The sequence below is a fragment of the Salmo trutta genome, chromosome 12, assembly GCF_901001165.1.
Source record: "Salmo trutta chromosome 12, fSalTru1.1, whole genome shotgun sequence".
NCBI lineage: Eukaryota > Metazoa > Chordata > Actinopteri > Salmoniformes > Salmonidae > Salmo > Salmo trutta.
In genome coordinates this window covers 37,496,954-37,509,328 of record NC_042968.1, presented here as the reverse complement: position 1 = coordinate 37,509,328, position 12,375 = coordinate 37,496,954, and the positions used below count along the sequence as shown (strand labels likewise).

Below are 12,375 nucleotides of genomic sequence, written 5' to 3'. Positions count from 1 at the left end.
TCTCGTCCAATGGAGAACGATACTTGCTCTCACGCCTCGTACTGCTACTTGAATTGACCAATAGAATGACTTGTCGGGGAAGTATTTCATAGACCTCTTGTGCATATTTAAGGTACATGCATCAGGTGTTGCACACAGTATGTCGTTTTTCATTGCTCTGATTATGAAAACATACTAAAAGCAAAGAAACTCAAAGGAAAATACCAAGATTGTTGGTTGTGTCAAGAGGTTGTAGGCTCATGCACTTAATATTTGAATACATTAATATAATGTAGTACAAAGTCCATCTGTAATAGATAATGTAGGATATAATATGTAATGAATGAACAAAATCTTACCTACATAACTTACATTTACATTACATTACATTTAAGTCATTTAGCAGACGCTCTTATCCAGAGCGACTTACAAATTGGTGCATTCACCTTATGATATCCAGTGGAAAAACCACTTTACAATAGTGCATCTAAATCTTTTAAGGGGGGGGGGGGGGTTAGAAGGATTACTTTATCCTATCCCAGGTATTCCTTAAAGAGGTGGGGTTTCAGGTCTCTCCGGAAGGTGGTGATTGACTCCGCTGTCCTGGCGTCGTGAGGGAGCTTGTTCCACCATTGGGGTGCCAGAGCAGCGAACAGTTTTTACTGGGCTGAGCGGGAACTGTGCTTCCTCAGAGGTAGGGAGGCGAACAGGCCAGAGGTGGATGAACGCAGTGCCCTTGTTTGGGTGTAGGGCCTGATCAGAGCCTGAAGGTACGGAGGTGCCGTTGACACTCACCATGACACTCACTAATTTCCAATTTGATAATAATAGCCACACTTATTTCTTAAAAGATGATATCCCTGCACCTACACATTGAATACCGCATACTGACAGTTATGTACGAGTTACAGATAACTTGATTAACTACATATTAGTTTACAATAGTGCCACGCACAGAAGTAATGGGGAACATTCAGTAAGACTATAAAATTCAAGTATGGAATGCAATTATCTACGTAAATCATACATGATAAAGTGGGTTACAGAAACAAATGAAAAAGATAAAATTAATAATAAAGATAACAATAATAAAAAATGTAACTATTTTACCTTGATAGATGTCTTTGTGTATGTATATTCAGGGTACATACAGGATATGACAAACAGTGTGTTGGACAGTATGTCCTTTTAGTTCATTGCTCTGATTAACAACCCATTTATATGCCTAACATTAGGCCTGGCAAAACATCTCAAACAAAAATACCAGGGGCCGGTTTCCCGAATACAGGTTAAACCTAGTCCTGGATTCAAAATCATTCTTGTTGGAGAGATTGTTGAAAGTATGTTATGGTCCAGGACTAGGCATAATCTGGATTTGTAAAAACAACCCCAAGAGTTTGGTCATGGCAATGAGTTAGTTGCAGGCATATGCATTTGCTTTAGCGAGGGATTTGTGACTGTTCCAAAATTGGGCAGCAGGTAGCCTCGGGGTTAGAGTGTTGGGCCAGCAACTGAAAGGTCACTGGGTTGAATCCTGGAGCCGACAAGGTGAAAAAAAATCTGTTGCTGGGCCCTTGAGCAAGGCACTTAACCAAATTGCTTCAGGGAAGCTGGACAATGGTGACCCTGGCCATGACCCCACTCACTGAGGGTGTCTTAGGGGCAGTTGGGATATACAACAAACATGTTTCCATTACACACTTGTGTGCAACAGGACAAATAAGACCCCCCCCCCCCAAATCGTATTATTTAATTCTAGCAATGTTGGCACAGAGTTTGAAAGCCCCCAGTATATCCACTTTAATGTCAAGTAACAACAACACATGATGATTGTCATCTGGTAGATCTTGGTGTTAGAGCAGTGTCCTGAAAGAAAGCAACTGGTCTGTAGAAGAGATTTACAACACACAAAATTGTATGAATGAATGACAGCGATAGTCAGAGAAATTGTCTAAAGCACACGCAGATGGTACCAAGGTTAACATAAGATATGTCCTGTGCTGTTTGTCATTATCACATAAATGAACAGGAGTCCCTAATGCTAGCAGGGATCTGGGCTTTCCTCACTGCTCTGCAATTGAACCTTCTTATGAACAGTCCTCATATGTTTTTTCAAGGTTGTCATCTGACTGAAGCATTTTCCGCAACTGTCGCACCTAAATGGCTTTTCTCCCGTGTGAATGCGCTGGTGGCGTTTTAGGTCACTTACTGAAATAAAGCCCTTCTCACAGTTGGCACACCGATAGGGTCTTTCCCCTGTGTGTACCCTCATATGCTCATTCAGTCGGTTTCGCCTGAAGCTTTTGCCACAAACGCTGCACTGGTACGGTTTCTCTCCTGTGTGAGTCCTCATGTGTGTGCCCAGGTCCCCCTTGCGGCTGAAGCACTTGCCACATTCTTTGCACCAATGTGGCCTCTCCCCTGTGTGAATTCTCTGATGCGTTTTTAAATGGTTCTTATTAGTAAACCTTTTTCTGCACACAGGGCACTTGTATGGTCTATCACCTGTGTGAGCCCTCATTGGTGCTTTCAGCTCACTGGTTGTCCCAGTGTCAAGAGGACTTTGTCCTTTCTTTGCCTGTGTATGTTTTGACTTTGACATGGTCTGAGAGTTACTGGTTGATTCTAATGCCCCGTAGTCCTCTCCATCATGATTGGTTTTGATCGGTTCTGTTGAGTTGGTGGGAAGGGAGTCTCTCTTGCTGTTCTTCCCAATTTGGTAAAGGTATGAGCTCTGGGGTGAGTCCTGATCACTGGCACTTTCCACACAGGGGGGAATGAATATGGACTCTGTGTCCTCTTGATCACTCCACTCCTGCTTAGAGGGAACCTCCTCTCCAGAGACAGAGACAGTGAGCTGCTGGAGGTCTGAAAGGAAAGATGGGGAAGTTACTGACCATTGAGATATATCAACACACTTCACTTTTACTTCTTCCCCTTAGCTCGCAACACATTTACAGACTAGACTCACACTAACATTACAGAGTGCAGTGAGAAGTGATCACTATCTAATTGTGATGCCTGATTAGCTAGCTAATAACAACTGAGGTTCAGCACAGTTCAGCTGTCATTAACTTGTCCTATGGTTGTCACAGTTGTCTAACTAGCTAGCTAATAATCGTAATAATGTTTACAGAACCATAGGTTGCTGATTCATCTTACACACCTGCTCTTTGTGATTCTCTATCAGGTTTGAAACCGAAATCTAGCAACAGCTTCCGTAGATGGTCGTTCTCCACTTTTGATCTGGAGACTTCTTCCTGGTACGCTGTTATAGTCTTCTCCACTGCCCCAAATATATCCACAGCCGCCGCAGTTAATCGGGCAGTAAGAAACGCATTCAACGAATGTAGTTTAGACATTTTAGGTTGAATAAAGTAATAACATTGAGCCACGGCAAAGATTGGGGATATATCTGTTGAACAGGACTAGGACGTAAACAGAGAAAAGTAAGAACATTTTGTCGTACAAAAGTCGTAAACACTGCCTCTGTTCTTTCATGGTTCATTCATTGGCTGAAACGTCGTACCCGGTATTGCACTGCCACCTGCTGTACTGGAGTAATAGCCGTTCTTATTATAGCTCAGTGCACATAGAAAGGACAGGGCAGAATGGGTATGGATGGATTGATTACATTTAGCACAGTGGTGCTCCATATATATATATGCATCAGCAACTGCTAATGAAGCCACTGAAACCCTTAACAAAGAGTTGCAGTCTGTTTTGGAATGGATGGCCAATAATAAACTGGTCCTGAACATCTCTATAATTAAGAGCATTTTATTTGGTACAAATCATTCCCTAAGTTCTAGACCTCAGCTGAATCTGGTAATGAATGGTGTGGCTGTTGAATAAGTTGAGGAGACTAAATTACTTGGTGTTGGCTAAGAGTTGAGGAGAGACTGACTGCATCACTTCTTCTTTTTATAAGAAACATTAATGTGTTGAAAATTCAAAATTGTTTGCATAGTCAACACACACACACACACACACACACACACACGCCACCAGGGGTCTTTTCACAGTCCCCAAATCCAGAACAAATTCAAGAAAGCGTATAGTATTATATAGAGCCATTATTGCATGGAACAGCGAACCTGGTTTAAAAAAACAGATAAAGCAACACCTCACGGCACAACGCCTCTCCCCTATTTGACCTAGATAGTTTGTGTGTATGTATTGATATGTAGGCTACGTGGGCCATTTTTAAATTGATGTAGTTCTGTCCTTGTCTATTAATGTTCTGTATTATGTCATGTTTTGCATGGACCCCAGGAAGAGTAGCTGCTGCTTTCACAATAAAATACCATCTCTCCTCGGGACCGACAAACTTTTCACAATTTTGTTGTAGTTGTGAACTAGCTCACCTGATTCACCTATTGAAGGGCTTGATAATGAATCATTATAATTCGGGGGGGTGCTTATATTTGTCCTGACATTGTTGTTGTTGCATATCCCAAATCCCCGAGACACCCGCAGGGAGTGGGGTTATGAACAGGGTAACCATTGTGCAGCACCCCTGGAGCAATTAGGGTTAAGTGCCTTGCTCAACGGCAGAGCAACAGATTTTTTTCACCTAATTAGTTGACAAGTTGAAATCAGGGGTGCTAGCTCTGGAATAGATCAAATAAATGGAATGACTGGGGGTCGCCGAGGAGAGGTTGAGATCCGCTGATTTAGCAGACACTCTTATCCAGAGAGACTTACAGAACCAATTAGTGTTAAGTGCTTTTCTCAAGGGTATATCTACAGATTTTTCACCTAGTTTGATCGGGGATTCAAACCAGCAACCTTTCAGTTACTGACACAACGCTCTTAACCGTTAGGCTACCTGACGCCCTGGATCATGAACGGTCACTTTTCTACCACATTTCCATCTACCTGAGCAGAGTTTTTATGAAAAATAGGCTGTCATAATAACGGTCTCTTGTTAATCAAGACATATTTACTGAACAATGCGCCCCGCAACAAATATCCTTGGAGTGCAGATAGTTCACAAAAGTGGAGAAACTCCCTCTCTGCTCCCAAGTCGACAGACAGTCATTCATAAAACTAAAACATGTTTCAGATGTCCTGAGTAAGATTCTATCATAGGGACTCAGGGTGCTAGAAATGCAGTCTTGCTTTGTGCTATATAGAAACAACAGCAATGTGAGTTTTCATGTTGATCATTTTTTTATTGATACCAACATAAAGCAATGCCCGAAAGGTACAGACAGGTAAAGGTTAACTTTGAGATGAAAGTTACAAATGGGCAATGTATAAAAATAAGTGAATAAAAATGAACATTGAATGTGAACATTGAAACATCCAAACAATATTGCTGAAACATGCATTGCACTACACAGATTTCTCCCTGTGTATGTCCCATCTTGAGTTCTCATATCTTCTCTCATGGAACAGCACTTGCCGCAGATGTGTGTGTCATCATGTGTTTCTTCAGGGTTACATTGAGCCTAAAGCATTCGCCGCAATCATGACATCGATACGGTTTCTCTCCCGTGTGAGTCCTCATGTGCTCTGTCAGTTTTTCCTTTCGGTTGAAGCACTTCCCACAATCTTGGCACTGATGCTGTTTGCCTCCTGTGTGAACTTCTTGCATGTGGCGACTTAGATTTAGAACACCTAATCCACACACAGCACACCTGCACGATAACTTATTCCCTGTGTGACTCGCCATATGCGCTCTCAGGTTTCCTTGCAGTGCGTAGCATTTGCCACATTGCATACAGCTGTATGGTTTTGCTCCACTGTGGGATGTCATATGGTCTGTCAGGTGCTCCTTCCGCGTGTAGCATTTCCCACATACATTGCATTGATGTGGTCTCTCTCCTGTGTGGAGCTTCTTGTGACGACTTAAGTGACTTGGAAATGTAAAGCATCTGGCACAGAAAGGGCACTTGTGTGGCTTCTCCCCTGTGTGTGTCCTCATGTGAAGTATCAGTCTCGTGTTTAGACCGAAGCGTTTGCCACATTCATGGCAGCAGAACGATTTCTCCCCTGTGTGAGTTAGCATATGCATCGTTAGGCTATTCTTGCGGTTGAAGCATTTACCACAGTCTTTGCACTCGTATGGTTTCTCACCCGTGTGAGTTCTCTTGTGGATTTCCAAATGACAAGGTCTGTCATAGGTTGCTGTGCACTCGGTACAACTGTAGAGCCTCTTCCTTGTGTGAAGCCTCAATGGCGCTTTCAACTCACTGGTTGTCTTGCCCTCGGTGCAGATGTAAGACCGTTGTCCTTTCTTTAACCGTGTTCTCTTAATTTTGAGAGGCTTTAACTGTGTGAGGGGAGTGTCACTGGTTGATTCTGATATTTTGTTGTCCTCTCCATCTGGATTCGTTTGGATCGGTTCTGCTACAATGGTGGGAAGGGAGTTCTTCAGAGTTTGGTAAAGTCGTGAGCGCTCAGGTGAGTCCTGATCACTGTTGCTTTCCACACAGGGGGAAATGAATATGGACTCGATGATCTCTTGATCGCTCCACTCCTCCTCACAGTGCTGCTGCTCAGGGGGAACCTCATCTCCAGAAACAGTGAGAGTGAGCTGCGGGTGTTCTGGAAAGAAAGATATGAAAGAACTTAAGAAAAATGTATACATTTCAATAAATAATCACCCTCTGTGATTTGAGACTGTTATGACATCATTTATTAGCTAATGTTAGCATAATTTACATACACAGCGTTATATTGGTGCTTTTATTAAGGCTGGTGTATTTGAGCCAGGTGCCCCATTGAAATCCATCGGCAAAGTCGGCACAAAACAAAAGTGATTAATTAGCACGTAGAGTAGGATGCTGTGTTTTCACATGCAAACGTGATTGCTTTTGATAAAAACGCTTAATCTGCCTTCCAAACTAGATTGAAAAGCCTAACATATTTAATGGAACAGAGATGTTGTATGTTTCCGGACAATGCACCATGCTGGCTTGTCGACAACATGACCGAGCGGCGCAGATTACTGTTCCATTTGAAAAGGGCGCTCCTCCCTCACCACTTTCGCCTGTTCACGTCACGGGCCATAGACCGGTGCCCAGCGGCTCAGCATAATCGAATCCGCTCAATGAGTGACGTTTTTAAAGGGCAATGACCCTGCTGACAGCGTTCCCAAACCCATAACCTTAACGTAGCAGGCGTAAAATAAACTAAATCCCATACAGTACATACTGGTATTGATAAGAATAAAAAAAAATGTCAGTGGATTTAAACGTGAGCTTGTCCGAGGTGTCGCTCGACGACAATTGCATTGGAGCGCTGCGATTGGTTGCCAAATATTCGGTGGCGGGGCTTAGCGAAGGGTCAACACTGGTGTGTAAATACACCAGTGTTGCCAAAAGCAGCTAATGGCAAGCTTGTTGATAGTTTACCTGCTTTGTGTAATTTTACATCGGGATTAAAAACCGAATCCAGCAGCTTCTGCAGGCGTTGATTCTCCTCCTTTGAACGAGAGATCTCATCCTGGTACACGGCAAACGCTTTTTCCACTGCCACGGATATCTCTACGGCCACAGTTGTTAATCGGTCGGAGAAAAACGCTTGCAACAACTGCAACTTTGACATTTTTTGTGGAATGACCGTCGAGGGAGATTCGTTCATGCAACACTTCCTGTGAGGAACTGCGTCTAGATCCACAGAGTAAGAGCTGACTGTGTTCATTGGCTGAAAAGAGCAAAACATAAGTTGTGCTACCGCCACCTGGTGCGTGTACTGGAGGAGCGCACATGAAACAACCCAACTCTGTGCGTGAACAACATTTTAACAAATACAGTACAGCCTGAGTTGCCATGTCCGAGGTTTTCCTGGAAATTGGGCTACAATTATGGACATTTTCGGGAATTTGAATCTGGATTGGCTATCCCCGGCCTCAGAGCAATTGAAGAGTATATGTATTGATTTTAGTCTGACTCAATTGATCTCAAAACCCACACAGCTAAATGTGAAAAACCCTGTTAACTCTATTGATTGATTTAATTCTTACAAATAACCCCCACAAATATTTGTCTAGTAGAGTATTTGCATATGATCTCAGTGATCTTTGTCCCATAGTATGTATTAGTTTACGAAACAGAAAAATACTAATCCTCGTTTAATTAAGAAGATAAATTGCAAAAAGTTTTCTAATCAAGGTTTTTTTAATGACATGTTCTACTCTGATTTAGCCACTGTCTCCTGTATTCCTAACCTTGAGTTGGCTCTAGAAAATGTGTCCTCCATATTTATTCCTCTGGCAGATAAACACGTCTCTTTTAAACAATTCAGAGTCAAAGATAGAAAACCAAGGGTTCGATCTTCGGAATTATCTGAGTTTATTCAGAAGAGAAATAATGCCTGGGCTAAAGCAAGAGAAACTGACTGTGGTGGACTGGCAATCTCTCAGACAATAGAGAAACTGATGTACTGGCAATCTCTCAGACAATAGAGAAACTGATGTACTGGCAATCTCTCAGACAATAGAGAAACTGATGTACTGGCAATCTCTCAGACAATAGAGAAACTGATGTACTGGCAATCTCTCAGACAATAGAGAAACTGATGTACTGGCAATCTCTCAGACAATAGAGAAACTGATGTACTGGCAATCTCTCAGACAATAGAGAAACTGATGTACTGGCAATCTCTCAGACAATAGAGAAACTGATGTACTGGCAATCTCTCAGACAATAGAGAAACTGATGTACTGGCAATCTCTCAGACAATAGAGAAACTGATGTACTATCTTGATGAAGACAGCTAAATCAACCGACAGCTTTTCAAGCTCTATCTCAACATTTTAGAAAACAGTAAATCCATTGAAGCGTACAAATTCCTATTTCCTGCCTAAGAATGCAGGTAAAACGAAGTATATGTTGTTCTCTAGAGCGCATAAAAATAAGTCTGATTTAAGCATATGTACTTTGGATGGTGTCCATATTGATTGTGTCCTTGCGTACAAATATCTGGGCCTCTGGATAGATGAAAAGCTGTCTTTTAAAAAGCATATTGATGAGTTAGTTAATAAACTGAGTATAAAAATGTGCTTCTTCTATAGAAATATAGGTCTAGCCTCTTGCTAAAAAGTAGAAAGCAGATTATTCAGTTAACATTCCTATCGGCCTAGACTATGGTGACATCTATATGAACGCAGCTGCCAATTCATTAAAGCTGTTAGATGCAGTTTATCATAGCACAATGCGCTTTATTACGGGTGATGATTTTAGTACTCATCACTACATTCTCTACCAAGAAGTTGGTTGGCCCTCTGATGTCACATAGGTTGATACATTGCTATGTTTTCATTTATGAAGCCCTTTTATAAAACAAAAAGTCCCACTGTAGCTAACATCTTTAACATTCGGCCATCAGATTTGCCACCAATGTTCCGTATAGGACACATCACTGCACTCTATACTCCTCTGTAAACTGGTCATCTCTGTTTGCCCATCGCAAGACCCACTGGTTGATGCTTATTTATAAAACCCTCTTAGGCCTCACTCCCCCTGTCTGAGATACCTACTGCAGCCCTCATCCTCCACATACAACACCCGTTCTGCCAGCCACATTCTGTTAAAGGTCCCCAAAGCACACACATCCCTGGGTCACTCCTCTTTTCAGTTCGCTGTAGCTAGTGACTGGAACGAGCTGCAAAAAAAACTCAAACTGGATCTCTTCATTCAAAGACGCAATCATGGACAGACACTCTTACTGACAGTTTTGGCTGCGTCGCCTGTATTGTTGTCTCTACCTTCTTGCCCTTTGTGCTGTTGTCTGCCCAATAATGTTTGTACCATGTTTTGTGCTGCTACCATGTTGTGCTGCTGCCATGTTGTTTTGCTACCATGTTGTTGTCATGTTTTGCTACCATGCTGTGTTGTCATGTGTTGCTGCCATGCTATGTTGTTGTCTTAGGTCTCTTTATGTAGTGTTGTGGTGTCTGTTGTCGTGATGTGTGTTTTGTCCTATATTTTTATATTATTTTACATTTTTAATCCCAGCCCCCGTCCCCGCAGGAGGCCTTTTGGTAGGCCGTCATTGTAAATAAGAATTTGTTCTTAACTGACTTACCTAGTTAAATAAAAGGTTAAATAAAAATAAATAAAAAACTTGTGTAGCCTACCTGGGCCTGGCAAACAGATTTCTTAAGCTTATTGTTGTAGCCTTGTGTTATTATGCAATTGTTAATGGCCATGTTCAGTTAAGTAAATTGGATTTATCAAAGCTCTATCGCAATTACCGATCAGTTGTTAGAACCCATTAGATTAATGGTAACAGTCAGTCAGATTAGGCTACAGGTAAAAAAAACTAAAAACACTGGCAGTTGTTGACAGGAATATTCAGTTCACATACATATTATTCATATTTTATTCAGTGTTGATATTACGACCCTTTCCTCAGTAGCCTATTCGGAAACAAGCACTTCATACCTCAAAATCGTCTTGATATTCACGTTGAATAAATGAATCTGTCAATTTGAACTAAACAAACTGCTAAATCATTCAGTTTACATCTTGCTTTGGCTACTGTAGTCTATCTGAAATTAGATGTAGTCCTATCAGGGGCTATAGGCTACCTGCAACTAGCTAAGCAAACCATGGCAAAACTGAATTACAATCATAAACCCAGATTTTAGTCTGTAGCCTATACCTATTGAAATGACAAGTCAATCTCGCAAATGGGCCATTGTCACGGTTGTCGTCGGTGAAGGAGGACCAATACGCAGCAGGTATGTGTATGCTCATCTTGAGAATTTATTAACTTCAAAAAATTAACGTACAAAATAACAAAAACACGAGAACTAACAAACGAACAACCTGGCAAAGCCTAAGGCTCAACACAGAACAATCACCCACAAAATACAAACACACCCTACTATATGGGACTCTCAATCAAAGGCAGATAGACAACACCTGCCTTCAACTGAGAGTCCCAACCCCAATTAACCTAACATAGACATACACTCACTAGACTCCACATAGAAATACTTAAACCAAAACCCGGAATTACTAAGTCAACCACCCTTTTAACCAAACACACCACCCTGAACCACATAAAACAAATACCCTCTGCCACGCCCTGACCAAACTACAAAAACAATTAACCTTATACTGGCCAGGACGTGACAGCCATTTATAACTGTGTGTAGTCAACATCTCAAATCAAATCTGGTCACATACACGTGTTTAGCAGATGTTCTTGCGGGTGTAGTGAAATGCTTGTGCTTCTAGTTCTGACAGTGCAGCAATATCCAACAAGTAATATCTAACAATTTCACAACAAATATGTAATACACACAAATCTAAGTAAAGGAATGGAATTAAGAATGTGAATATATGGATGAGCAATGTCAGAGCGGCATAGACTAAGATACAGTAAATAGTATAGAATACAGTATATACATACGAGATGAGTAATGCAAAATATGTGAACATTATTAAAGTGACATTATTAAAGTGACTAGTGTTCCATTTATTAAAGTGGCAAATGATTTCAAGTCTGTGTATGTAGGCAGCAGCCTCTCTGTGTTAGTGATGGCTATTTAACAGTCTGATGGCCTTGAGATAGAAGCTGTTTTTCAGTCCCTCAGTCCCAGCTTTGATGCACCTGTACTGAGCTTGCCTTCTGGATGATAGTGGGGTGAACAGGCAGTGGCTCGGGTGGTTGTTGTCCTTGATGATCTTTTTGGCCTTCCTGTCACATCGAGTGTTGTAGGTGTTCTGGAGAGCAGGTAGTTTGCCCCCGGTGATGCGTTTTGTAGACCGCACCACCCTCTGGATAGCCCTGCGGTTGTGGGCGGTACAGTTGCCATACCAGGCGTTGATGCAGCCCGACAGGATGCTCTCAATTGTGCATCTGTAAAAGTTTGTGAGGGTTTTAGGTGACAAGCCAAATTTCTTCAGCCTCCTGAGGTTTAATAGGTGCTGTTGCACCGCCTTCACCACACTGTCTGTTTGAGTGGACCATTTCAGTTTGTCAGTGATATATACGCAGAGGAACTTAAAACTTTCCACTTTCTCCACTGCTGTGGATAGGGGGGGGGGGGGGGGGGTGCTCCCTCTGCTGTTTCCTGAAGTCCACGATCATCTCCTTTGTTTTGTTGATGTTGAGTGAGAGGTTATTTTCCTGACACCACACTCTCAGAGCACTCACCTCCTCCCTGTAGGCTGTCTAGTCGTTGTTGGTAATCAAGCCTACTGCTGTTATGTCGTCTGCAAACTTGATGATTGAGTTGGAGGCGTGCATGGCCACGCAGTCATGGGTGAACAGGGAGTACAGGAGGGGACAGAGCATGCACCCTTGTGGGGCCCCGGTGTTGAGGATCAGCGTAGTGGAGGTGTTGTTTCCTACCTTCCCCACCATGGGACGGCCCACCAGGAAGTCCAGGACCCAATTGCACAGGGCAGGGTTCAGACCCAAGGCCTTGAG

At 42.3% G+C, this 12,375-nt stretch overlaps 2 protein-coding genes across 2 annotated transcripts; both read right to left on the bottom strand.

Annotated features, from left to right (window-relative positions):
* Positions 1 to 1,096: 1,096 nt before the first annotated feature.
* LOC115203495 (zinc finger protein 239) lies at positions 1,097 to 3,480 on the bottom strand. The gene is made up of 2 exons (XM_029768216.1): positions 3,146 to 3,480; positions 1,097 to 2,847 (listed from the first exon to the last, which is right to left on the bottom strand). Exons 1-2 carry the CDS (start codon positions 3,339 to 3,341, stop codon positions 2,021 to 2,023), a joined length of 1,023 nt encoding a protein of 340 aa, XP_029624076.1. The 5' UTR covers positions 3,342 to 3,480; the 3' UTR covers positions 1,097 to 2,020.
* Positions 3,481 to 5,131: 1,651 nt separating this feature from the next.
* LOC115203492 (oocyte zinc finger protein XlCOF22) lies at positions 5,132 to 7,657 on the bottom strand. The gene is made up of 2 exons (XM_029768212.1): positions 7,344 to 7,657; positions 5,132 to 6,534 (listed from the first exon to the last, which is right to left on the bottom strand). Exons 1-2 carry the CDS (start codon positions 7,651 to 7,653, stop codon positions 5,372 to 5,374), a joined length of 1,473 nt encoding a protein of 490 aa, XP_029624072.1. The 5' UTR covers positions 7,654 to 7,657; the 3' UTR covers positions 5,132 to 5,371.
* Positions 7,658 to 12,375: the final 4,718 nt, after the last annotated feature.